Below are 27,500 nucleotides of genomic sequence, written 5' to 3'. Positions count from 1 at the left end.
TGTAACCAAAGCTTTACTTGGAAACCTGGTGTTATGTTGTTGCAAAACAGGAGGCTTCTGAGAGTAGCCATGCAAGGCACTGAATTTAGCCATATGAAGTGGAAATCCATCAACTTCATGAAAAAAATTCATACAGATTTGGATAGACATCATCTTCCTTTCCAAATGCAAACAGCTGGACATCATACCAAAAGTGCTGAATGTAAAAAAAAATCCATGGCAATCTACATACCACACAGACTATGCTGAGAAATTGTGTCACACACACTCAAAGAAACTGCGGAACACCTAATCAACATTCTATACAGCAAACAGGGAAAGATTAAGAACCCCTACTGTTACTCACACCTTCTTGTCAACTGTTTGAATGGGCCATCCTGATTATCTTTATAAAAGTTTTTTTTCTCCTGCTGATAACAGCCCACCTTAATTGATTAGTTTCGTTAGAGTTAGTATGGCAACACCCATTTTTTCATGTTCTCTGTGTATATATATCTTCCTATTGTATTTTCCACTGCATGCATCAGATGAAGAGGATTTTAGCCCATGAAAGCTTATGCCCAAATAAATTTGTTAGTCTCTAAGGTGCCATGAGTACTCCTCGTTCTTTCTATCAAAATATAATGGCTAGAGCAGAAGACTGCGATTCAGGACACTTGAGGTTTATTCCTGATTCTGCTACTAACTCACTGCATCAACTTGGGCAAGTCACTTAATCTCTCTGTGCTTCAGTTTCCCCAATAATGACTTAGCTTTGTAAAAGACTTTGGATCTTCAGATGAAAGGTCCTCTAAGTGCAATGTATTATTGTATGATGTTATGTTCTGATGCTGTAATGACACCATATGAATTAATATTTTTAAAAATCAACCATTACCTTTCTAGCCTCTGCATGGTCATGGCCAGTGTCTTGTTCAATTCATCTATCATCCGACACCCTGAAGGGTGAATAGGTAATGAGCTGGATCCAGAAGGCAGATGCTGGCTGTGGCTGCCATATGGAAGCTGGTGCTGGTGTGCTGCTAATTGGGATGGCAGTACAGAGTGGTGGTGTGGAGCCAAAGGCTGCTGGGAACTCTTCTGCATGGAATAGGATGCAAGAGAGAGGTCTGGCCCCCCTAAAGGCATGCAAATCATGACTTTCTTTGGAGGTAGCGGAGGCGACAGTTTAACTGGCATACAAGGCAGTTTCATAGGACCGCCAGGATCTAAAACACAAGAACGAGAGGCACAGACATAAGTTTTGATGGCATTAAAAAGAAGACCACAATATCTGCTTAGGTAATCGGGCACAAAGGTTGCCAGTAAAGAAAACAGATGAGTCTGCATTGGACTTACCCCTTTCCTGCTGGTGATGGAATATACTGTACCTATAACACTCTGAACGGTTTTCAGAAGGGAAATTTTCATGTTGCAGAATTTTGCGCCTCATAGAAACATTTGAGGACTCTCAGTAAGAAATGCCTTAAACAATAGTTCATGTAATCACAAGATCTATGTAGTACTTTTCATCTTCAAAGCACTTTCTACCAGGGACTAACACTGATAACATCCCTGTGAGTTCTGTGTTGTTATCCCCCATTTAATGAGTAACCTGAGGTAGAGTGAACAGGCGCCCAAAGTCACAGAATGAATCATTATCACCACAGTGAGGATTAAAACTCAGGAATTTCTGGCTCCCACTGCTACAGTCTGACTACTGCACATCACATCTCACATTTTTGTGAACCTGCAGAACATTTGGTGCAGCACAATTATGCTAATAAAAAAAATCATGAATGAGGTATAAGGATAATCCAGCAAAAATGAAGGGAAATGGTAGGATTAATTTATTCTTTTACAAAACGCCTGGCAAACAAACTTTGTTCTGGATTCCCAGCTGTGGATTTTAACCTTTTTAGCTTCATGCAGGATTCCTCAAAAATACATAATTTTGTGAGGTTTACCCATGGGGGAAAGATTCCTGTTGACTTCTATGGGAACTGGATAAGGCCTCAGAGGTGTATGTAATGGAGACATCCATAAGCAGATGGAATTTCAATGCACTGGCTACCTGAGCTCAGCAGTGAGAAGGAGACGTGCTGGGCTGCATTATGAAAATTTCTAAAAGGTCGGAGAGCCAATGAGAGGAGCTGGAGATTTGAGAATGAGGAAGGCCATGGAGAAGTAGCCACTTGGGGTTGGGAGATAAGAGAAGATGAGAGTTTACATTATGGACTGATGTTTGAAGTTATAGGGAAGGAGGGAGCTAGAAAGACTTCCTGAGGTTGGAAGAGGGAGTGACCTCAATGAACCCTTTCAAATCTGGCAAACCTCTGGCATTTGGGTTCTGTAAAGGAGTTCTGGCAGCATAACATGTTTAGCCTCTCTTATTTGAGTTCATGCACCTTACTAAAATACAATGAAGAGATAAAAGTGCCAACAGTTTCTTGGGACTTGACAAAGCTCAGCAGATAAGCTGCTGCTGAGGTTTCAAAGGCCATCACATGTTTGTGAGCTGCACCACAGTTTTTAAAAGCACTTCTATCAATTTTCATGTTTGCACTAGCTATCCATAATCTCTGGCCTGGGTATTTATTCACCAGCAGTGCGGCCAAACCTACTAACTAGAGTTCAGATGGCTCCCAGGTGCAACACTTCTCCAGAAAGATCAAACTGAAAAACGACACTAAGCTAGAAGATGACAGGGACCAAATTCAAGTCTGATATTACTATTAATTATTATTAGAGTAGCTCTACAATAGCACCTAAAGGTCCCAGCTGAGGTCAAGGCCTTATTATGCTAGGCATTGAACACACATATTGTAAGAGACAGACCCTGTCCCAATGAACATACAATCTAAACAGCCAGCCAAGATAGAATCCAAATCTTTTGCCTCTTCATCCAGCATGTCCTATCCGCTAGGCTATACTCTCTCCACTAAAGTCAATGCTTGTTGCACCCCCCTTATGCAGAACCAAATACGGCCCTTGGATTTGCCAGCAAACATGAAACTCCCCTCTGCCATTCCCTACACTCTTCTAAAGCGGAACGGTTTTCATGCTTTGCAATTTGAATTTTTATGGGTTTTGTTTACCCAAACAGAGAACAGGTTGAGCTGTCATGTCTCTTATGCACATACATGCTCCGTAGCTATGTTTTATCTTTGTACCCTATATACTGTCTTCAAAAAATTTAAGAGACAAAGAGTAAATTGAATAAAACCCTGAGAATAAGGCTCCTATGCAATGCGTTGTAACAAAACATTTATATATATTATTTCTCCAGGATACCTTCTACTAAAAGATGAGTCTGAGCTAAAAAGCTGGGATCCAGATCTGCACCTCCCTAAACTTCTGCAGTAGCCAGACCTGGATGTTTGGTTTGGTCCAATCTCTGTTGTACGTCAAGTAACAGCGTTAGTTAACAGAGGTGGTGGTATTCTGGAAGGAGTGCTGTTCTAGTCCCAGACCTTCGCTCTGCATATGAAGACATACGAGGAGACATCTGCAATGGAGGGCTCAAAGTGATACCATCCACCAGAGCTGCACAGTCATGCTCCTGGCTGAAGAAAAGCTGGAAGGGACAACTGAATTTGCAACTTCCTGTGTTTCTGAAGTACTAAAAAAGCTGATTTACTGTTGGGAGCCAGTGGAATTTGTGAGGTTGATTGACGCACAAAATAGATAGAAATGCTTCCATTTAAAAAAAAAAGCATTAAAAGGAAAAAGATTTTTTTCTTTTTAAATGAAAATATTCCCCTCCTAGGTTTGCAGCCCCATAACTGTTGCTTTGGGGGACTGTAGCTTGGGGTAGCGTATCAGAACTAGAATGTGAAATTCACTAGTTTATTTTCATTGGTCAGCAAAAGGCAAAAAAGCATAAAGAGCGAGTGAGATTTGTAAAATCAGTCTAAATTGTCTAAAATATTATTCATAACACAGGTAAGGAAATTTGTTTAAACATATGGGGCTAGAGTACATTAGCATACTTTCATTGACTTCAGAAATGGAAGGATGCCAATTTACACCAGCTAAGGATTTGGCCCATGATTTTTCACCTCGTGCCCACACAGCTTTGAAAAAAAGTCATGAAAATCTACTAGCACAGAAACAAAACTTGTCTACCCTTTACCGTAACAACTTTTGTCTATCAATGAAAATTACCCAAAAGGAGCATTAGTACAACAGAAAGGAGCTTTAGAGCTATTCACTTGGTGACAATGGGCATTGTCCTGAAAATCTGACTAAGCTGTCAGTTCAGTTGCGGTTCTGAATGAGTAAGGTCCTCAGAACATGGTCCAAACTTATGAGCAAATTTTCCCTTTCCAATCAAACCAGTGGAAACTTCATGGTCTACAATGGTTCTTATCTAGTGTAAATTAGAGGAAAATTTGACCCATGTGTGTAAGAGGTTATAATTGATATATTAGATTAGGACAATCATATTTTATAGCTTTTTTTTTTTTTTAACTCCACTGTTTTTTTTCCCCATAAGGCATATGGACAGCACTTGGGGAGATGTCCAGCCCTTAGAAGGGAATATCTATCACATGTATACATGACTAGGTGATTAACAAGCAGGGAAAGGGAAAGGATGAACAAAAAAAATCAATGCTATAAGTCCTCTCAGTGAAATGTTATTGCAGTTTTAAATCTTTGCACAAAGCACTGAAATGACAGGATAGTAGCAAATAGGCCTGGAGATAAATCTTTTCTGGTTGAGGACCCTTATATCCACTATTATGTATAACGAGGCTAGTTCTGCAAGATGCTGAACAAGCTCAGCTTCCCCTGGCACTAGTGAGAGTTGAGATTGTTTAGCATTTTGCTTGATCAGGTCCTAGTTATGCTGGATTTAATGCAAATAATGTTAGAAAATTAAACCTTATCAATGTTTATGACAATATGCTATAGTTACATACAAATATATAACTAGAAGATAAAATTTGCTACACCAGACTAGGGCACTGATCCATGAGGATGGCAGCCCCTTCCTCTTCTTCACAATGTACCTGGCCAAGTGACCATCCTGTACATGGGAGGAAAAATTCCTTCTGACTCCTATGGTGACAGTTGATGCCCCAAAGAACGAGTTTTTATTACCCTTGTTGAAGTACACATAATTACAAATGTAACTACTTGTTATGAGAATCCAGTTTCCTTTTAAATCCTATTCCAGTGGCTAACTGTGACCTATTGTAGTAGTGAATTCTATATTCTGTAAAAGTCTGCATGTATTTAGGAGGCAGTGTTGTCCAGTGGGCAGGACCCTGAAATGGGATTCAGGAAATCTGAGTTATATTCCTGACACTGTCCTTAATTCACTGTATGAATTTAGGCAAATCATTTGACTTTTCTATCCCTAGTTCCCAGATCCTCTAAGGCTACGACTACACTTACAGAGGTGTGTAGAATACATATAGCGCATACAACCCTAGCATGGGTATACATAGCAGTGTAGACAGCGAGGTGCTGCTTAGATGAGTAAAGACATGCCAGAACCTTAGGGTACAGATCCTACATGGCTCTCTACTCACCCAAGCAGTGCCTTCCACATCTACACTGCTACTTTTAACAATGTAGTGTCCCAGTGTTGCCCTGCTGCCTTGGACTCTCTCCCTACTGCAGGGAAAGGCTCTGGCTGCTCCCTTCAGCGTGGAAAGGCTCCAGCAATGGGGAGCTGCTGGAGATTTTCCCCAGTACCCCCTCCCACCAGAGCCTTCCCCTGCTGCATGTAGCTACTCACTGCAATGTGGACACAGCCTTCATACTGTACATGCCACTGCCAGCGTAGACAAGGCCTAAGAGGAACTGATCCAAAAGCCTACTGAAAACAATGGCAGTCTTTCCACTGACTTCAGTGGGCTTTGATCAGGTTCATAATGAAGGGTCAAATTCTGTTCTCAGATACGTGCATGCTGTGTTGGACATGGAGCTGCTATGTCATAATTTTATGACTACTGTATGTAAGCTAGTTATTGAGATAGACTGTATAACCGTATTAGTTAGCAGAAAGCTTATTATAGATCTATACTGCTTTAATTCCATGGGGACTGTCACCAAGACAACAAAGGTCTTGGACGGTTTGTAGGAAGCTTAAACTCACGTGGAAAATGGATAGCCACCAGGTAAGCAAGACACACATATAATCTGTTTACCATTTTAAGATTTTTTTCTCTGAAATCCTTTGATCGAAAATGAACAACACAGCTTCAAGAAGGCTGGCTGATCTCTGTATGCCACTGGGACATAGCTTCCAAGGACCAGAATTGCAGGTACTGAGGCTAAAGTGGGCTTGCTGAGGCAATCACATTTAGTTCCAGGGGATGGCAAATCAAGGCCTGGCCTAAGAGTGGGAGAAGCATGTGATTCCACCTAACAAGAGGTGACAACTCAAGGCCTGTGGAGAGGGAGTACACTCAAAAAGCCCCAGAGGGGTCAGAGATGCAGTTAGCCCAATCATTGTGAGACAAGCATTGCCTACTGACTGCATTGCACATGCGCATCTTAGGCCAATTTTGGCTTCCACATCTTTTGCTGTTCTTCTGCACAATGTGTACAGCAAAGATAGGGGAAGGACTTGGGAGCGCATGAAGAGGGTGTGCACGCCCTGAATGCCACAAAGCCCAGCTTTGCAGGGACTCTCTGCGTAGTCTCACAGCAGGCATTAAGGGCAGGGCCAGGCATTCTGCTGTAACCTTGATTAGTTGGCTATTGCTCTCTAGATAGCAGGAGTCACAGGACCTGTGGAAGCAACTACAATCCTAGGGTCCAGCCCACTGCCATTCTGCAGACTGGGAGAAATGATCCATTCATTCTGCTCCTGGGCTGCTGTATCCTCCTCAAGAGCTCAGCATGGGTACTCAGAGTGTGCACTGGGGAGAGAATTTACTTCAAACTGAATAAGCCATGTGCATACTAGTGCAGAAAGCAGGAGGAGATATGACCAGGGCCGGTGCTTCCATTTAGGCGGCCTAGGCAATCGCCTAGGGCGCCAGGATTATTGGTGGGTGGAATTTTGCCAGAGGCAGCGGCAGGCGGCTCCGGTGGAGTTGCCGCAGTCGTGCCTGCGGAGGATCCGTGGCTCCAGTGGAGCTGCTGCAGTTGTGCCCACGGATGGTTGGCTGCTCCCAAGGCTCCAGTGGACCTCCCGCAGGCACCACTGTGGCAGTTCCACCGGAGCTGCAGACCAGCGGACCCTCCACAGGCACGACTGCGGCAGCTCTACTGGAGCCGCGGGACCAGGGAGCGGGGTGGTGAAATTGCCGTGCGCCTAGGGCGCTAAAACCCCTAGCGCCGGTCCTGGGTATGACAGAGCAGAGAGCTCACGCCTAGTGCAATGGGCTCATCTACAGAGGAGCCACTCCAGACATGGGCATTGGCCTGCTAAACCCAGGGTTGTGAGTTCAGTCCTTGAGGGGGCCATTTAGGGATCTGGGGCAAAAATCTGTCTGGGGATTGGTCCTGCTTTGAGCAGGGGGTTGGACTAGGTTACCTCCTGAGGTCCCGTCCAACCCTGATATTCTATGATTCTATGTAAATGCTGGATTAGAACATACTGCAGGCTGCGGAGATTATCTGACAGATCAACTTGTAGTTCTAAATAGTTTTTTAATGTTGTAACCAGCAATCAACTATGTTTCAAGAGGCCTTACATCCATTGTTCTGGAATTCAATCCTGGCAGGTCCACATTATCAGTAGTTATTTTTATGGGCTTACAACACTTCCTTCCCTGTTAAATGTTCACTTCTAACCATGGCTAGTTGCTCTATATTTGAGTTATCGCTGTTATTCGGCCAGCCGATAGTTTGAATCTTACTGTATAGGCATAACTAGATTGTGTGTTCTTAGAATTAAAAGCAGGACAAACTTTTTCATCCCAATGCCAGGAATGAAACAACTGAAAAGATGCTAAAAGGATTTTTAAAAGCTCTAATATGATTGTTGAAGTAAAGGGCCCGATTCTGTTCAGTTACAACAAATGTAAAACTGAAGTAATCTCACTGACTCTGGATTTACACAGTCTAACAGTTATGCCCCAAATGTTTCCCTCACAGATTTTTAAGAGAATTTTATAGATAACTGGCAGTTCATTCTTTTGATCTGAATGTGGCGGGGTTAATCCCAGAAAAACTCAAGTTTGGTACTAAGAAGTAATGGATTAATGGACAATAGGACAAAGGGGCACTGTGATACTGGGAGTGTTGCTTTTCAAAGAAAATATCAAACCAATGTCCTGGCCTCTTCTGATCATTAAAGCTCTCCTGGCAATTAATCCCAAGGCCCCAGCCAAATTCAGTCTCAGAGGGTTATTGAAATTCCCCTCACAATTTCAACCAGATATGGTATTTTGCAATTTGTGTCCAAAATGGTTGTGTAACACTGCTGCACACTGCTATCTTCTACCCCAGAGATATCTGCCTTTTCGGGTGAGTGAAGATGAGTCTTGTGCAAAGTTGGTATATCAGAGCCTTAGGACTCTGGTGGATGAAAGGGGCTTTATAAATGAAGGATGGCTTATTATTAATGATCATTGTTTAACAATTGGCAGAAGGATCGTTGTAAAATAATTGGCCAGTGAGGAATGCTGAGTAGTGAAATTGTATTGAAGCAATAACAAGACATGTTCTCTTTCTAGGGCTGACTCCTTTGTACTATGTAGAGATGGATCTTGATGATTATAGGGCAAATGCTGCTTTTTCCTGTTCAGGTTATGAGCATGCAAGACATAGAATGGGCAACAGAAAGGCTGCTCAGGGGATTCCAACACTCTTCATATACTGTAGAGAAGTCCTCTCTGGCTGCTCCTTCCATAAAAGCAAGATGGATAGTTTTGGGATGGATGGGGCAGGAACACGGGTCTGTGAACTACAAAGATGTCAAGCCCTGTACCAGTAAAAGACTCCAGAGGAGCCAGTCTCACTCCCAGCCTCCTCTGGTTCCTCTTCTATTCATGTTCTTATATCCTCCTCATCTTCACAGTACCCAAGAGCCTACCAGAACAGCACTAATCTATGTGATTAGAAATTGCCACGTGCGATTCTCTTTCTCCCTTTTCACTCCCACAGTAAAACTGAGGGTTTCTTTGTTTTCTAAATTTAACTGCATTTATTTTTGTTTGCTTTATACCTGCTCTGCTAGGATTTGACCTTGCCTTAGTAACAAATAGTCTTGCACTTGAACAGAAAGCAGTGATGTGTGAGATGGATCCTAGATCCTGTTGGAGGGGAGGATTCTGTCTCCCAAGTCCTGCCCAATCTGCACAAGGTCCCTTGGGTATAACCCTTTAGTCATTCTTCATCCAGATGATGAGGATTTGGCCCAGAGTTTCCTGACAAGAAGATGGTCTGATTTTTAAGACACTGAACCGTCACACTATTTGAGGTATTTATCTGGGTTTTTTCCTCTGCTGACTAGGCCTGTGGAGATTTTGTAATTATATATGCTCAGGTATTCTTGTATTTGATTTAATAAACAAACAAGATAAAAGATCAGAAGCATTCTGCAAGCTCCACATCAGCACTATACCTGAAATGAAACTCATTCCAAGACCACATTTCCTCTCATATCCTTCTTGAACAGATCGACCAGACCATTAACTACCGTCACTCTCTATTAGTCATGCTTGGTGTGTCTTAATTTGTCCTTCATTCTCCTCGCAAAATTCTCAATAGAAAAACAGACACTGAAAGTGCAATGAAAACTTGAAAAATCTTCATTTGGAGCGCCAGAAGTCTGATTTTATTAATTCTCTCACACACAAACTAAGGATGTCTCTGGAGTAATTAGTAAAATAATAGGGTTAATTTAGCTTTCTCATGGTGAGGGTGATTCATTAAGACACACTGCTCATTTTCAGGGATTATGCAAGTCTACTATAATCTAAAAGGGTAGCATAAGGCATATATTTCTGTATGTCCCTAGTCCCTGCCAGTAAGAAAAAATCAAACCTATTGGTCTGAGATGTTAATGTTTATAAGGGTATATCTGGATGAAACTGTCAGCTCTACCAAGAGGCAACTACCAGTTAAACTAGGGCCTTGTGACTAATTCTGAAATTGTACCCCCTCTCCCACAGAGACGTGCATGTGTGTGAATCTTGTCTATGTGTGAGAGTGTACGTCATCATGTCTACATGCAAGTGAGTGTGTGTCCGAGTGGGAGAGAGTGAGCTGAGCAATCACCCTAATTAGGCAACCATCTGTCTTTAAAGACCATTCCAAAGTAGCCCCAGAAGAACAGAGTACAATTCTGCATCACCTTTATTGGAAGGTCATCTCTGTTAAACAACAGACACATGTTGATCCCATGAGTGGTTACTTAAGACAGATTTCACTCTATATAAAAAATTGATTTACAAAATGCATAGAAGCAGACACCAATCTCCATCCATTGTTTGTTTTTTCATCTAACAAAGAGCAGAGTAGTCTCTCTCTTCCCCCTCATGTTTCTGTACAATGCACAGTTTGCAGAAGATGTTTTCCTTTATGTTAGTTTCTTCATTGTGTCTTCATTTGTGAGCAATAACTCATGAGGTAAACTGAATTACAAGAATGGACGGGAAACAAATTCTGAGCTGGTGCAAGTAGCTCCAAATGAAGTAACCCCAAATGAAGTAAATAAGAATGGTGCCTGCTTTTGCCCTTTGGTTTACAGTTTTAGGCAAAAAATAAATCAATTTAGAGTTGATTGTGGCAGCCAGCAAAAGTGGAGAAATCCCATATAAATGTCAAATAAAAGTGAACAAAAGTAAATAAAGCACAAATCAGTTGGCCCTCTAGATAGAATGCTATGTAGAAACAGGTGAGAAAAGCAATATATGCTCTTTCATAAAGATTCTTTTATTTCATAATAGTCAAAATAAAAGAAAATGAGCTGGCAAAAAATAGTAACAAGTAGCATTGTATAAACAGGAAATGATCATCCTCACCACACCACTCTGAGGCAGGGAAGTACTAATATCAGAGGGGTAACTGAGGGGAAAAGACTGCGACCTGCCCAAGTTACCTAGGGAGTTACTATCAGAACTGGTTTAAAACCCAAGAGTTCATAGCCTCCTAACCTGTGCTGCTCTCTCTGAAAGCAATGGGAATTGTGCACACACACATCTCAAAAGGTACAGACATGTATTTTAGGAAGATTTAAACATTTCATGGTCCTTGTGTGTGCGTCTGTAATATTTCTCTACAGAAGTGGTCTGATGGTAGTCTAGGGAGGGTTGACTGGTCACATACGGCTGACTGTTCCTCCTTGCTTCTAATAGCTTTTACAGATAATGGGCTCTTAATTGCAAAGAAGAGCCTTGATAAATGTAGAAGCAGCTGGAAACCAGGCAGGAAAGACTGCATAACTTGCCTCCATTGCAGTCTCTAACACAGCAGGAAGGGAAACCAGAGCATCCTTCTGGGACTGGAGCAGGAACAGAGCAACTGAGGAATTGGAGTTGTCAGTCACCACTAGCATCCACCAGTGGGAAGCCATGGAGAAGGGGACTGGGTAGCCAGTGATCACGAGCAAGAAACCAGAGGGGAGAATAATTGGGAAAGAAGGGGACTGAGCTTGATAAGTTTATGGACGGGGTGGTATGATGAGACTGCCTCTAAGGCTGAGTTGCGACTGCCTGCAGCAAATATCTCCAATGGCTGGTGACAGGACAGTGGATGTGGAGGGCTCTGAGTTACTACAGAGAATTCTTTCCCAGGTGTTTGGCTGGTGGATCTTGCCCACATTCTCAGGGTCTAACTGAATGTTATATTTGGAGTCGGGTCAGATTGGCAGAGACCCTGGAGGTTTTTCGCCTTTCTCTGAAGCATGGGGCATGGGTCACTTGCAGGTTTAAACTAGTGTAGACGGTGGCTTCTCTGTAACATGAAGTCTTTAATTATGATTTGAGGACGTCAGTAATTCAGCCAAAGGCTATGGGTCTATTACAGGAGTGGGTGGGTGAGGTTCTGCGGCCTGCAATGTGCAGAAGGTCAGATTAAATGATCATGACAGTCCCTTCTGGCCTCAGAGTCTACAGATGCTCCCCGACTTATGCAAGCATTCCACTCCGGAATGCCTTAAATAACTCAAATTTTGCGTAAGTTGAAACGTATACCTGACCATTACGCAAAAAAACAAACAAACAAAAAAACTATTTCTAGCTTATGGAACTTTTTCCGTAAGTGATGATTTGCGTAAGTCGGGTTTACATAACCCGAGGGGCATCTGTATGAGTCTAAGAGAAGCATGTGCAGAGAAATGGAGGGAAAAAGTGGGGAGAACAGCACTCATGGAAGCTGGAGGAGATGTAACAAAGAGCAAAGGGAGAGAATCTGATTAATTTCCCCCCCAAAAAAGGACAAAGGGCTTATCTTATGAAACATGATTCAAGATACGAAAGTACTTTCCTATAATTATTTTTCCATCCAAGTCACTGCTGTATTTGCTAAGGTGAGGTTGCATGTTGGTGATCAAGGTCATGATTAGGAGGCTAGGAGGAGTAGCAATCTATGTGACTGTGGATGAGATGGAGGTATCCATCTCTATCAAGATGTCATCTACACTATGAAATAGTTAGAAAGCCCCTGCCCTGCTGTATCAGTACAGCCATAACACACATACAAGCAATATCGATACACATGCAAACATCTACACAGCAGCTTTACCAAAGAAAGACATTGAGACTCTCAGTACAGGAGTGGACTGTTCCTTTAAGGGAAGTAGTGGTGCAGAGCATTCAGGAACACCTACTTACCAGTTAAGTGGTTGGCAATCCTGGCAATGGGTTTAGGAGGCAGGGCAGGGGGCTGTTTGAGGAGGGACAGCTGTTTCACTGGGGTGTCCTCATGGTCTCCAGGGAAAGCAGCAGATTTTTTGGGGGGAAGTAGCAGGACTGGTTTAGCTGAAGGATCTTGGGACAGGAGGACTCCAGACTCACTGGATCTGGGGCTCTCTTCAGACACTGGAGGACACAACCACATTATAGACGCAACACCGTTACAAGCAGCGTGGCAGCAGGTACAGTAATAGTAAGAGAAGAAAAGCAGCACAGAGATGCAGATTAAAAACATGACTAATAGATTTCGCTCAAATATCATAAAACACAAAGAGAGAGAGAGAGAAAGAAAGAGACATACATACACACACACCGCCACAACACAGGCCATTTCAGCACTGGGTCATTCTCCATTAAAACCAATGGAGTATCTCTCACTGACACCAGAGTTGAATTTAGTCCCACACACCTTTAACACAATCATGAGCCTTGAAATGTCAAACCCCAGACCCTCCAGATGGGTAACAATACACAACCAATAAACAAGAAGCTAGTCGACAGGTTTACGTGTCCACACAATGGCATCCTGCCCATCTCTCTGGCAGGGTCCATTATATTTTCAAAAGACCACACAGTTGTGCAGGATCACAGATATGCAGTTACACCAATTACACATTCCTTTTCATTCTTCCTCTTTGGAGCAATGTGCAATAGTTGCCACACAGCTGGTGAAAGGCACATTTTGTTCCATGTGCCTCAAAAATGCTTTCTGAAGTCTGCTGTAGAACTGAGTGGTACAGCTGAAAAGCAACACCAGAGTCAATCATCTTGGTTCTTAAGAATGTTATTTTCTTATGTAGCAGTTTCTTCTCTGAAGCTATGCCCTTTACAGCGGGGCTGAATTTTTCCCATTACTATTTGAATGGTATTTTGCTTTCCATCCAATTCCCCCCCTCTCTCAAAATAACAGACATGGAAATTGTTATGTTGTTGCTGTTGCACAGTATAATTGACCTTCTTTTTCTTCAAAAGGTGCAAGGCCTAATTGATCCACATCTCGGCAGCCCAGGTATGAAGACTGTGACCCCTTTCTTGTCAAACTGTGATTTGAGAGGCATTCTACTGAAACCAAAGGTGTTACTTCTGATTCAATCAGATGCAGCTCAAGTGGACTGTTGTTTCTCACCAGAGACACCCCATTTAACTTTCTCAAGGACAACAAAAGCAGAAATTGAACACTACAGCAGGTGCTCTTCAACAGGAGGTTCTGGCCGGCCATCCTGAAGCTGTGAAAGGGATCGCTACCAGTGGCCTCTTTAGAATGATCAGGTTTTAGATTCCCAAAGTCAGAACTTCTTTACAAAAGGTTCTCTATTTGAGCTGGTGAATGGATGGGTCTAGGCATCTGCACCAGGGACAGGTGTATTAGTCAGATAAAATAAGAAGTTAAATTAACTGTGCTCCAAGACTTAAACCGAACCTTTCTGATGTTAATACAAATAATAACATGGTTGCTTCCCTCCAAGCCCCCCATATTTTCATGCCTGTGCCTCTCCAGGGCCAGCAGCAAGTGTGCTGAAATATCATGAGATAAAAGTTCAGTTTGCTTAAGTACCTTGATTTTTGGAGGTTATTCCTCATCTAAACAGAAACGCCAAATCTTTTAAGAGATGCCCAAAGCTAATTTGAACATTGTCACTCCCTCATCCACAACTAGGTCTCGCACTCCTTATGTGAAGATAGCTCTTTTGTCACTCAGTGACCCAATGGATCTGAGTAGACTTTTCTGACCTATCAATTTACGCTAAGATCTGAAATCACAGCTCCTGTGCTGAACTTTCCTTATTGAGCAGGTGCTCCTGAGGCACTAACCTTGTGAACTGGAAAGCAGAAGGTTACTTCTGAGCTATACAATGTCTAAACCGTGTCCATATGATAAATGGTCTGCCTTTTCTTTTATCTTAACTATGTTCTCATCCTGCTCTAGATGTGAGAATCCCTCAGCACTCCATATCACAGTCCCCCTGCATGTTAGGGCCTCGACATTACCTACCAAGCTATTTGATTTGTTACAACAGTGAAACATAAAACACTTCTCTCTAAATCTGGAAGTATGCAAGACTTGCTAGGTTTCTGCTTGCATTACAAAATCTTCTTTCCAAATAGCAAAGAACACAGAATATCAATGAAAATATGAAATTAAATCTCTACAGTTTCCAGACTTGAAACGTACAAAGATTTTACTTTGCATTCTGATTTGTGTGTGTTACTCACTAGTAGTATATTTACAGAAAGACGCTAAACACAGTCTGTAGTCCTGCATACAGCTGGGACCGAGTTACAAAGTTGGACCTGAATCCAAACTTTCCCCAAGTTCTGAAGTGTTTGGGTCTGAGGTTCTGGTTCTGGCTTATATCTACTCCTGTATGTCAAGAGCGCTCCTGTGCGTTAAACATTAAGTATCCAAGACCAAAAACCACCAGAAGCCAATTTTAAAAAGCTTTAAAGAGCATAATGTTGAAAAAATTCTATATTTTGTATCTTAGAATGAAAATAGAAATGTTACCTGTCCCATCCATGATATCTGTGGTTGGGAGCACCTCATACGAACAGGGTTCCCCAGACACGGAACCCGATTCCAGTTCTGCTAGGCCTGGTAATGAAATCTGGCTGGAGCTCAGAGCTTGCCCATTCTCCAATGATCCTTCATTTGGTACGGAAAGCTCCCCATCTGATAGCATTTGGAAGAAAGCACAATGATAATAGATCAAGAATAAGTACGATATTACAAGAATTTAAATAAAACAGTGTCTGGAAAGAGACTGCCCTAAAGCTGTGGTTTCCTGTGGGTTATTCATGGCTCAAGTACCTAAATGGTGACTACACATCCAACAGACACAGCATACAATCCAACAGTTTATGTAACACTTATTTAGGCATGCCCTGTGTTTACAGAAGCCTTATTTACATTCCCCAGAAATCTTTCTTAGTTCCTCCAGCAGAATAAACTCCCCCTTCACAGTGTCATAGTGTTACAAGCTGGGTATATTGCAATGACAATTTTCTGCAATGTCAGGTTGAGATGTCTTGTTGCAACATAATAACATGCAATTCTGCAACCTAATGGCATTTCACTCACTTCAAAAGTGGTTTCAAGATTTGGGAACATCCTGAAAAATGTTCTTGTTGGACATGGGATTATGGAAAGAAAATAATTATGATAATCGGAAATGAGGTCAAATGTGAATGATCCCCATTCCTCCTCTACCTTTATATGGTCCAAAAACCTATTTGTATTGCCCCTCTGCCAAACCTGCGAAGTGGGGGAGGAGAATGTGCTTGAACTGATGCTATGAAGCTTTTGTATTAATTTTGTTTCCCCTCCACTTGTTTTTATGACATAGGAGACATATAAATAACATCACAGACATATATCCCTATTTCACACACCACTAAAACCATTAAAGCTCCCAGCATGACCAAGCGTTTAAGTAAAGTGATGACTAACTTTTATGGCCAGTTGGTATAAGCCCTTAATATTGGCATGTAGCAAATTCTAGCTGGAAAACCTATAAAATCCTTAAAATTCTCTCCTTTATCTACACCAATTTCTGTAGCAGCAACAGATTTCTTTTTCCCATCAAACAGTAGCCAGGACTAAAAACATCAGGACAGGAGAGAGAGTTACTATTATTCTCAATGATGTCAACTCTTGTGATTTGATTGGCATTTTTCCTAATATCTCAGCTATTGGAGGCATGAGCATCTCAGCTTTTATTAAAACAAATAAAAACAGTAAGGTTCTACCCCTGGTGGTTGTGGAAAAATGAAAGTCTGAAAACCTGATGTCATGGGTTCCCCCCGGGTGCCAGCTGGAACTGGGGTTCTACTGAGCCCTCTGACCCACCTGCCTGGGCTCGCTCTCACACTGTGCTGCTAGGACAAGCTGTAGACCAATGTACACAGGCAGGGACACACCCAGCTGCAGTTACATGCAGGCACCAACTAGGCACTGCACAAACCAACCAGCCAAGGTAACCCCCCAGCTCCTCAGCCTAAGACCCCAGAGCGGCCCTGATTGAAACCCCGACCAGCATGAATTCATTACCCAGTCTGCCTCTCCCTCAATGTGGAGAGGAATATGCAACAAACTTGTGTCAACCAAGGTAAGATTTTTCCCCAGACACTTGACCGAAAGGCACACTAGTTTAGACTGGAATATAAAACAAGTTTATTAAGTACAAAAAGATAGATTTTAAGTGATTATAAGTGATAACAAACAGATCAAAGCAGATTACCTTGTAATTAAACAAAACCGCAAACTAAGCCTAAAATACTAGAAAGATGTGATATGAATTAGCAATTTCTCGCCCTGACACACACAAGCAGGCTTGGAGATTCTCAAGGCAAAAGCTGCACTTGCTTTGCAGCTTGGGCTCCCCACTCCCATTCAAGTACTTTTTTTTTTTTTTCCCAGAGCTTCTCTCGGGTGTTGAGTAGTGGGGAGGTGAGGAAACACGGATGATGTCTCTCCCTCCTTATACAGCTTTTCCATACTGTAGGAATCCTTTAAAAAAAATTTGTTCCCAGACCAGTTTGTTGAAAAATACAGGTACTCAAAATGGAGTCCAGAGTCATGTGGTCTGGTCACATGCCCTTGCAGAGTTACAGAAGCCATTACTTACAGGCTGTCTGCAGCATTCTCCGGAAGGTTAACTAGGCAGGAGATAAACTTATCCTAAGGCCTATTGTTTTTCCTAATGGCCTATTACTCTGAATAGACCCTTCACAACCAGCTGTCTAGGCTGGAAGCATTTTGCCTAGTGGGTGTTACCTAGGTGTAACCACATTTGAAATACAGATACCTACTCAAAATTCATAACTTCAGGTCCAAAAAGGATACATGCATACAAATAGGATAATCATATTCAGCAAGTCATAACTTTTCCAATGACATCTTACATGACTCATCTTGTGCAAATTGCATCTTAATTATTTCAGAATCATATCATAACTGTACCCCCATGATGCATATGGGGTGTAGTCTCACACATGACCTCAGTGCACCCTAATGGTTCAGAAGCCAGAAGGCAAATAGAAAGAACCCAAATATTATTTATGACTTATGATTTTTGAACATTTCGGGTTGGCACTGTTACATTCCAATTCCCCAAACAGAGATGTCAGATGATTCCTCTCACTTTGGTGATGGTACAAGTACATTTCGAGCTCAGAAGGCTAAGATGTGCATATCAGTTTGGAAAGAGATGAAAAGCATAAATTCATTAATTCAGCCTCAGGACAATGGCAATTAATATGTCTGAAGGTAGATTAGCAGCAAAGAATTCAAAATCATGTTTGTGACCTTTAAGACTCCTTTATGAAATATGAAGATGACCTTCTGCTTATTTTTAACCTTGGAATTATTAAGAATATCAGGGTTTTGACTTCCTTGTTTTTGGTGCAGGATTTTTGGAGGACTAGCATGACGTAGCATGAGAAGGGGCATGGGACAGCGACATCACAATAAGATGAAACCTGAATAGTAGTTTTCTCAGCATTTAGCTGAGTTGGAAAGGGGAGAGAATATTAATGAAACTTGTAGGTTTTAGTCAGTTGGTAACTCGGTGGTGTGATTTTGATCTCACTTGCCCTGATTTTACACTGCTGTAATTCTGTTGATGGCAGCACAGTTACTTCTGTTGATCTGAAAACAGAGTCAGGGTTCTCAGCTCTTCCACGCAACTATTTCCAATTTGAAACACAGTATTTCAATATACACCTCAATATAACGCTCTTCTCGGGATCCAAAAAATCTTACCACGTTATAGGTGAAACCACGTTATATTGAACTTGATTTGATCCACCGGAGGCGCGCAGCCCTGCCCCCACTCCCGGAGCACTGCTTTACCGTGTTATATCTGAATTCGTGTTATATTGGGTGGCGTTATGTCGGGGTGGAGGTGTATATTCATTCATTTAATCTATTCTAGAGCTAAATTTGACCATATCTGGTAACAAAGTTTGTACTATGAAAACAGCAAAACTTGCTTGTTTGAGGAAAAATGATAAATCTGGGCTCTAATCCTGAAGTGCTGAGAAGAGTTGGATAGTAAATGTTTTCCCATCCTGGGACAGTTTCTGAGCTTTTGATATTTTTTCTTGTCCCAAATTGGGATGAAAAATCAAAATCTCTAATTTTTTTCCAGACTGAGAATCTGAAAAATATTTGAATTGGGTCAGTCAAAATTTCTCATTTAGATTGCCATTTGTAACCTTATTTTTAGTACAAATAAGCTGAAATTTTGAAACAAAGTCATTTTCAACATTTTGTTCAATTGGGAGACTGTCAAAACTGACCCTTTCTAATTGGCATTTTCCACAGGAAAAAAATGTTTCATTGGATAATTCCCAACCAGCTCTACTAGAGCTAAGCACCCTCAGGTCCTACTGACTTCATGCTTTTAGCATGTCTCTGTAGGTGTTCAATGCCTACTAAGAGGCAATATTAAAATTTATCATTTGAAGCATGTTTGAAAAAATATCAAGATGACAACACCAATACTTTTCCTTTTTATTTTAATGTCTTTTTGCTGGTGGTAAGATTTATTTATTTTGAACTCATCTTCATTTAAATTCTAAAACCCAATAATAGCCCTTTGGTGCTTGCATTGTGCTGCAGTCTTTTGACATTTAGGGACTACTGTGGAACAGTATGCCCAAAATTTGATCTTGTTTAAAGCAGAGTAACATAAAAGGCTGCTAGTTAACAGCACAGAGAGAGATCAAAGGTTTGGATACAATGGTCATTTGTAGAGTCAAGAATATCCCAGCATGAATTAATCCTGGCTCACAGGCATGCTTGACAACCAGATATAAAAGTCAAATTATTTTTTTTAAAGTGTATTGAAAGCTGCTCTGGATAAATGAAATACAAATGAAAAGAATCTAACTTCAGCATAGTTAGAATCTAGTAATCCAATTATAAAGTATAAAATGATTTAGTCCTGAAGAAGTATGAGTCTAGATTTAATTTTGGCATAAAGATAATACACATACTCGTTTCTCCGTGCATTTGCAAAATCCTTTGCAGTATTTGAATGGAGCACGTTGTTACATACTGCAGAATTACTTTCCCCAACGTCACATGAGCTTTTGGAAATGCACATTGAATATAAATGAACTCTAGCTAAATGGGAATGAACAGAATAACTTACATTTATTCTACAACAGGAGCACATGAGGGCTACTGTTCTCTGCTAATTAGGAGGTATAGCACACCTACTAGTAATTTAAAAAAAAAATAGCTACGGCCATAGAGGGAACTATATAACACGGAAGATGATACACTGACACTCTGATTCATCATAGCCTGTAAAAGTAACACCATGCAGCTGAAAATTGAAGTATGTAGAACAGATATTGAGAAGACATGGCCTCTTAAGCATGGTTTAATCCTTCTGAACTCCTCCACACTGCCCCTACCATCTCCACTTTTATGTAACTTTTGAAAACATACTTCTACTGAGATACCTCTAGCAAAATCTTGTTGATCTTTATAGAAAACTCTTGTTGTTGTTTGCCCTCCTGAAACTCTGACTACCTGTCTTTCTTTAGATTCTGAATGCTGCAGGGCAGGGACCTTCTATGTTTGAGTGCTACTACTAACAAATAATGAAATAATAAAAGTAATAATTCTGCATACTGGATTATTTAGATCTATATCAGTTCTCTCCTTGAAAATTTTCATCCTCGCAGGTAATCTGTGTCCAGACAAGGACACTCACTGGGGTGTGGCTGGTTCTGAGGGGTGCAATACTGTTTAGGAAGCAGCCAGACTTATTTTTTCAGCGATGTGCTCTAAAGATTTCCATGTCACATTAAAAACAAAAGGAAACTTTAATTTCTTTCATTACTTCCCAGGGAATCACTCTTATTACTATTTGGGCAGACAGCAAAATCTATTATAAATAAATCTTGGCTACTGATTACAAATGAGTAATTAATGGAATTTCTAAGGTCAGAGCTCAATCCTTTTCTCAGACAGAAAAGTGCAATCTGTCATGTCTGTTGAAATATCATGTACTATACTATACTTTGGAGAGCAAGAAATATCTTAATTGTCTGAGATTGCTCTCCGGCCCATGATTGCTTTGTCTATTCATATTTATTAGGGATGAATAGGGGCCTTCATTTTTAGTTTTAATTTTATTTAATTTTCCCCCGGAATTTATCAGTATTTATTACCACAAAAACAAAAATAGGTGAAAATCAGTGCAAAAAAACTACTACTAATTTTTCTCGGTAAATGTCAGGGTCTATTTTGGTGGAAAGACAGTGGATAAAAGTATTCAGTAGATTAATGCTTTGAATTCTGTTCATCAATGTGGTTTGCTGAAGAACTAAAACAGAACTCAAAACACAATGCCACCTCTGAGTTTAAGAAAACAATACATCCCAAATAAAACTTTTCATTTGAATAAACCGTTTTCTGTTGTAGACTTAGAACTATTATCCTACAAATATTTATATTTAATAATTGGGACACACCATCTCCAGCGTATACACTCAATTTCATCCTTTTCTCCTGTTTTTGTTTTTTTTTAAACTTTGAATACTTCCTTGGGTTCTGAAATGTATTCTGAGCTCAACACTCTAGATGACAGTGGTCGATTGCAGGTGACCAAGCTGTCCAGCTGATCACATTCCCTCCTCCTTGCTGCAGTACTGAGGCTCCCCCTTCCACCACATACAGACACAAAGCACAACCGCTTGTCCTAGTAGGAGGAGACACAGCACCTTCTCTCCACAAGTTTCAGCAGGTTCACACACACAAGGTCTGTAAATCTTCAAGACACTTTGGGCTACAAACAGAAATTTGGATCAATGTCCCTCATATTGTTAAAACCAGCAGGAAGACACTGAGTCTATAGAAGGTGGAGATAGCCACCACTTCTCTGATGAAGCCATTGTAACCACAATTGTTAGCCTCAAGTTCAATACATTCCCTGTCACTAACAATCTCAACTAGGTTAACCTTGTCTGCACTGCCACTTCACAGTGCTGAAACTTTCTTGTTCAAGGGTGTGAAAAAACACTCCCCCGAGTGCTGCAAGTTTCAGAGCTGTAAAGTGGCAGTGTAGACAGTGCCACCGCGCTGGCTGGGAGCAACCTCATGGGGGTGGGTTTTTTTGGCTTTTTTGTTTTTCTTTTTTTTTTTAAACAGCGCTGGGAGAGCTCTCTCCCAAGGCTGGTGCTGCGACCACACAGCCATGTTAAAGCGCTGCTATGGCAGCACTTTAATGTTGGTGGTGAAGACAAAAAAGGTATAAAAATACTATGAGAAAGGTTACTCTTGGGGCTGAAACCATGGAACAATGGACATTTTAAAAGATAAGTTCTTACATTTTGGATGCTATCTGACCAGAAGCAAACATCAGAAATGTTTGAAATGTGCCTGTCAATAAAATCAACTGGTCAGATTCACATGTGTTGACATAAATGGGTGCAAAAATTTCTTTTCTCTGCACAATCTGGCCCATTGTGCCCTCAGGCCAAGTCACCCAAGGGATGGCAAGTGTTGCTGCTCAAGATAGCAGCTTTAATTTAAACTAAACTCTACACAGGAGACTCGCTGATGGCTGTTGAGGGAATGTGTTGCCATGACCACAATTACTCCATAGCCAGTGCAACCAAATCTTTGTAAGACAATCTGGCCCTTGGACTCTTAGGTACTGATTTTTACTGCCTTGTGAAGCAATTTATACTGCACAGGGTGAGTGAAAAGTGGGTATAAAATTGTATCATGGGGGAATTCTATTTGATAATGTTTTAAATTCACTACGCAAGTTGCAAGGCAGTGGGAATCAGGTCTGAGATGAGTGTGTATCTGTGTGTAGTTGAAGACATCAGATAATCATTTTAAGATGTGTAATGATTGGTTTAGGAAAAAAATGAGTTATTTTAAATGCTGCATTGCGGATAAAGGCTATACTTTAAAACTCACAGCACTGCCACAGACCATTTAGAACAGTAGGAACCTAATCAAACATAGTAGTTGTGTGTTTTTTTTTTTTAAATATACAGTACTTGCAAACCCTGGCTTGTACTTTCATAGATTCAGTCACAGAACCCTAGAAACTGAAGATGACCAAAACCTATTAAGCTGTTTAGTCAACTCCTTGCCAATGCCTGGTTCTTCCATGCAGTGTATTCTCGAGTGATTTCACCTTTAATGATTTAAGATTCGGGGCCAGTGTTGTGATGAACACCTTTCTTGTTTCATGAATGTTGCATCTGGAATGTCGCACTGTGATGTACTGTGTCTTGTTAGATTTCACCTGCCAGATGACACTACATCATCGAAAAAGTCACCAAGCACTCAATGGGACAAGAGGAGTGAGACATCTTGAAAGGGCTGTGAGACAAACGCAAGAAGCCAGCTCTGTAATCCTGCTTTTTCTTCATCCAGGATAATATTAAGGCAGAAGCTAAAGCATGCTGGGATCCAGCATTTTAGGTACTCAGTTCAGTTTATCCATATTATGTTTACTTTGCTAAGTATGAGTCTTTTTAATTAATATAAAAGGGAAAAATACTCATTCACTTGTTGATTCTACTTGTAGCTGTCTGCTCTGCTCTCATCCTATGAAAGAGGGAGGCAGGGACCTACTGTCTGCACAAGATGCTTCCTTTGGGAAGGCAGCACTGCAATTAGGACAATAAGGTCCTCCTTTATGAGTACTGTTTGCCAGGTCCACCACCAATTCCTTCTGACTGTTCCACAGGATTGGAGAAAAGGAACATACAACAGAAAATTACTCATTAGTAATTCCATTTGTTGTCATTTCATGTTCTCTCATCTTACAACCGCCCCTTTTTCCTTTCAATGACTGGTGCCAATTCTCATACTCTTGTCTTCTTAACCAGAAGGAGATGGAGGTGGTGGGGAAACTGAAACTTGCATAGGGGAAGACTCACTTTTTTGCATCCTTGCCTCCTGATAGGCAGAATCATATAACACCAAAGGTCAATGTCTGTTTTGTAGGGTGGGAGAAGAGAGATATACAACCAAGTTTTTTATATGCTGCCTCAGCCGTTCTTGACATGAAAAGCTAAAAATAAATACAGAGGAAGAACAGAATTTCCACAGCTTGTTTTCAAATGAGGAACTCTGGACAACTTTTCATCTGCTTCTTGAAGGTCACTATCCTGTTACGAGCTAGAACATTATCTCATGATGGAGGCCATTATTCAGCATTGTACACCAGCTTCTATCTTGATGCCTTGTGAGGCTTAACTACTACAGCTTTTTGTTTTCTGCCTTGGTGTTACCAAAATTCCAGGAGACCTAATATTTAAGCCCTGACCCGGGTGCCTATTTCGACACATCAGCTTGCAAGCACAGGTTAATTTTCCACAGTCAGAGTCAGATTGTTGCTTTTGTTTCTTGCCTTTATTGTGCAAGAAAATTGACAGCAGAGTTTCAGCTGATCAGCCTAAAAAACTGCACAAATCTTTTAGGCAACGTCCTAACTTGTTTTCAGTCATATCTCAGGGACCTTTTCCTAAGTCATTTCATTTGGCTAAATATCAGTTTTGTTAAACTGCAATGAGGAACATGGGTTCATTTTGATTCCTGTTCCTTTATTATCGATAAATTAATTGCAGAGACCAGAGTTGGAAGTTTTCATCAATTTCCTAATAGCAGTGTTGGCACTAAACATTTTCATTGTCAGTAACTTATAGCTAAAAATATCCACTGTAAAATTCTCCCATGTAAAAGGCTTCCTCTTCAATGCAGAGTTTACAAATATTTCTCTACCAGCACACTGGTACAGGCAACTACCCATACTTTCTATGAGAGCTGAGTCTTATTAACCACTGCATTTTATAGCAGCAAAATGCACGAGTTTGATTGTTACTGTTCTTCCCTTTCCCCACAATGCACTCCTCTTTCCAGACAAAATCTAGGCTTCACTAGGAATTGTGGGTGTTTAACACCTCTGAAAATCAGGTTACTTTAATAAAAGTGACTGTGGTCCAGCTCCAACTGAAGCCAGTAAGAGTCTTCTCATTGATTTCAATGGGAGCTGGATCAGGCTACACATACACAATTTCTCTCTCTCTTTCTGTGCGTGTGTGTGTGTATATATATATATATATATATAAACTTAAAATGTTGGCTCTCTTTTTAAATCTTCTCTACAGATGTAGAATGTATTTATCATGGCTTATTTTTGCAGTTTTAAAATCTGTTATACAATGTTTTATATTAAATCATTCTAACGCTATAACAAACTGTAGATGACTAAAGCAAAATGTATGAAGATACAGAGATGCAGCAGTGATGCTGTTTGCACAGATAGGAATTTTGATTTCCAGACTGTAAAAATTCTCTTCAGGTTGACGACTGGCACAGAAAATCTGATGTGAAGATCAGAAAATTGGCTGGAGCAAGGGTTGAAATGGGTAATGGGATTACAGGGATTCTGCATTTTCTACTCACACCAAATTACAAAGCACAAAGCAAAAACTATATATATTAATACTGAAAGCCATATTTCCTCACAAATGTTATTTGGACATATTTAAACATTCTAATGTCATGGTAACAAAGTATATTTAGTCTTGGAAAAGTGAATTTAAAAGATATATAATTAATTTAAAGGAATCTTGGCTTTCCAATGACATTCTAGTGATTAAATTCTGAAATTGTTTCCTGTCTTGGATTTCCATTAAAGTCAATGGGAAATCTTCCCCTAGAAAGCTTGCAGGTCTGGGGCTCATATTTTTACCTGTCCCTGGCAGGTCACATGATATCTTGATAAATAGGAAAGGTATTGTAGAGTTTTTGGACTTTGAAAAATTAAGCCTCCAAGCCCACAGAGAAATGCTTATCTTTATGCAGGTGAATAGTTCCACTGATGTCAAATGACAGAAGCGAGAGTCACTGGGACTGTTCACGTACATAAAGCCAAGCATGTATGTAAATGTTTGCAGAAACGGAACCTTATTCAAATATTTCAGCCACTGTGAAATCTGTCCATGGTAACTAAAGTAATCTTACTGCAGAGGCAGAGGGATGCAAAAAAAAAAAATTGCAACCAGGAAATATTGTACAGCTTTATATGACTATCCAATATCTTTTTCTTTTTCTTTAAAATGTGCATGTGGGGAAATGAAAAATGTTGTTTTGTGTTAAATGGTTTTATTGGACAGGTTTGTGACTCACTTGTGGCTTCTGCCAGGATAAACAATATATTCAAACAACTAGTTAGTTACCTTATGAACAGATAAATTATTCCAGTAGCCCCTGGATTTCATGTAATCCTCTTTGTCCTGAATTCCCCTTTTACAAGCCTCTGGTAGTAGTACAATACAGGATAGTGAGTAGGTATTGCAAACTCATGCCAATAAAACTGTTTACCACCACACACCACCATGTACAGTAAACACATGCGCGCTCTCTCGGTCACACACTCAAGAGTTTTTCATAATTCTGTATTTCAAAGTGCAATATGTCATTACTTTAATACCACGTATTATTTCTTTTTCCTCACAACTGCACATATTGTCAGACTTTGGCACCTGAATCCATATTTGGGGACATATAAAAGTAGTCTGATTTTCAGAGGTGGTGGGATGCAGTTCCTAATGATAGTTATAGTGTTCGATGATACAGTATTTCATTACAGAAGACAGTGTCACATAAGTATGTGTGGAAGGGGATTTTCCTTCTGCACTTCGATTTTCTTGCTATCAGTGTAGAGAGAGAGCCCTTTCTAGTGGCTCTATATACCTACATGTTTGTTTGTTTATTTAGATACATGCACTATGGTCCCAATTTAGGAAAGCATACCTATTCAGGACAGCACTGAGCATAAGCTGAAATGCTGTACTATACAGGGATGGATTTAAGCATATGCTCAAGTGTTTTCCTGAATCAAGGCCTATAAAAAGAGCACCCACCATCCATCTGCTCTAAGACCCTGTGATAAATGAAGTGAGGGGGATGGGGGACTCCCTTTTATGGACAGTCAGCCAGTTAGCTACAAAATCCTTGTTAGCAGCTGTTTTCTACTTTCTTTACCTGTAAAGGGTTAAAAAAAAAGCCAATAGGTAAAAGGAAGGGAGTGGGCACCTGATTAAAAGAGCCAATGGAAAGGCTAGAACTTTTTAAAATTGGGAAAAAGCTTTCCCTTTGTCTGTCTGCTGTTGTTCTCCAGAGAGAGGAGAGAAAGAGCAGCGATGCTGTAAGAAGCTTTAAACCAGATATGAAAAAACATCAAATCATACCTTGAAACTACTTATCTGAAACCCAGATATGTAAGTAGATCAGGGAATGTCTAGGAAGACACGATTAGGTTTATCTCTTTTATTTCTTTAAGGCTTGTGGACTCCTCTGTGCTAACCCCAGGGGCGTTTGTTTTGCTTGTAATCTTTAAGCTGGACCTCAAGAAAACCATTCTTGATGCTTAATTAGTGTATTTTCTCTTTTTAAATCTAGCAATAGCCTAAGTTCCAGACGAATTTTCTGTCTTTTTTTGTTTTTTTAATAAAATTTACCTTTTTTTAAGAACTGGATTGGGGGTTTTGTGTCCTAAGAGGTTTGTGCATATGTTGTTTAATTAGCTGGTGGCAACAGCTGATTTCCTTTGTCAGCTCTTCCCGGGGGGGGGGGGGGGAGTTAAAAGGGCTTGAGGATACCCTACAGGGAGGAATTCCCAAGTGTGCCTTCCTAGGTCCAAGGGGGTT

At 40.7% G+C, this 27,500-nt stretch overlaps 1 protein-coding gene across 11 annotated transcripts in view; it reads right to left on the bottom strand.

Moving 5' to 3' along the window:
- PHACTR1 (phosphatase and actin regulator 1) overlaps positions 1-27,500 on the bottom strand; it is a 479,385-nt gene that overhangs the window by 96,125 nt on the left and 355,760 nt on the right. For 9 of the 11 annotated variants that reach the window (XR_004375470.2, XR_004375469.2, XM_032793286.2 and 6 more), the window contains 3 exons: positions 15,310-15,474; positions 12,723-12,929; positions 878-1,208 (listed from right to left, as the gene is read on the bottom strand). Coding sequence is in view for 9 of the 11 variants with exons in the window: in XM_032793286.2 (XP_032649177.1) it covers positions 878-1,208; positions 12,723-12,929; positions 15,310-15,474 (703 nt within the window). In the remaining 2 variants the exon portion in view is untranslated. The remainder of the gene's footprint in view (positions 1-877; positions 1,209-12,722; positions 12,930-15,309; positions 15,475-27,500) is intronic. The other 2 variants (XM_032793292.2, XM_032793291.2) reach the window with 1 other exon arrangement.

This window comes from Chelonoidis abingdonii, chromosome 2, assembly GCF_003597395.2.
Source record: "Chelonoidis abingdonii isolate Lonesome George chromosome 2, CheloAbing_2.0, whole genome shotgun sequence".
Taxonomy (NCBI): Eukaryota; Metazoa; Chordata; order Testudines; family Testudinidae; genus Chelonoidis; species Chelonoidis abingdonii.
The sequence above is the reverse complement of the archived record's forward strand: the minus strand, read 5'-3'. Positions and strand labels throughout refer to the sequence as shown.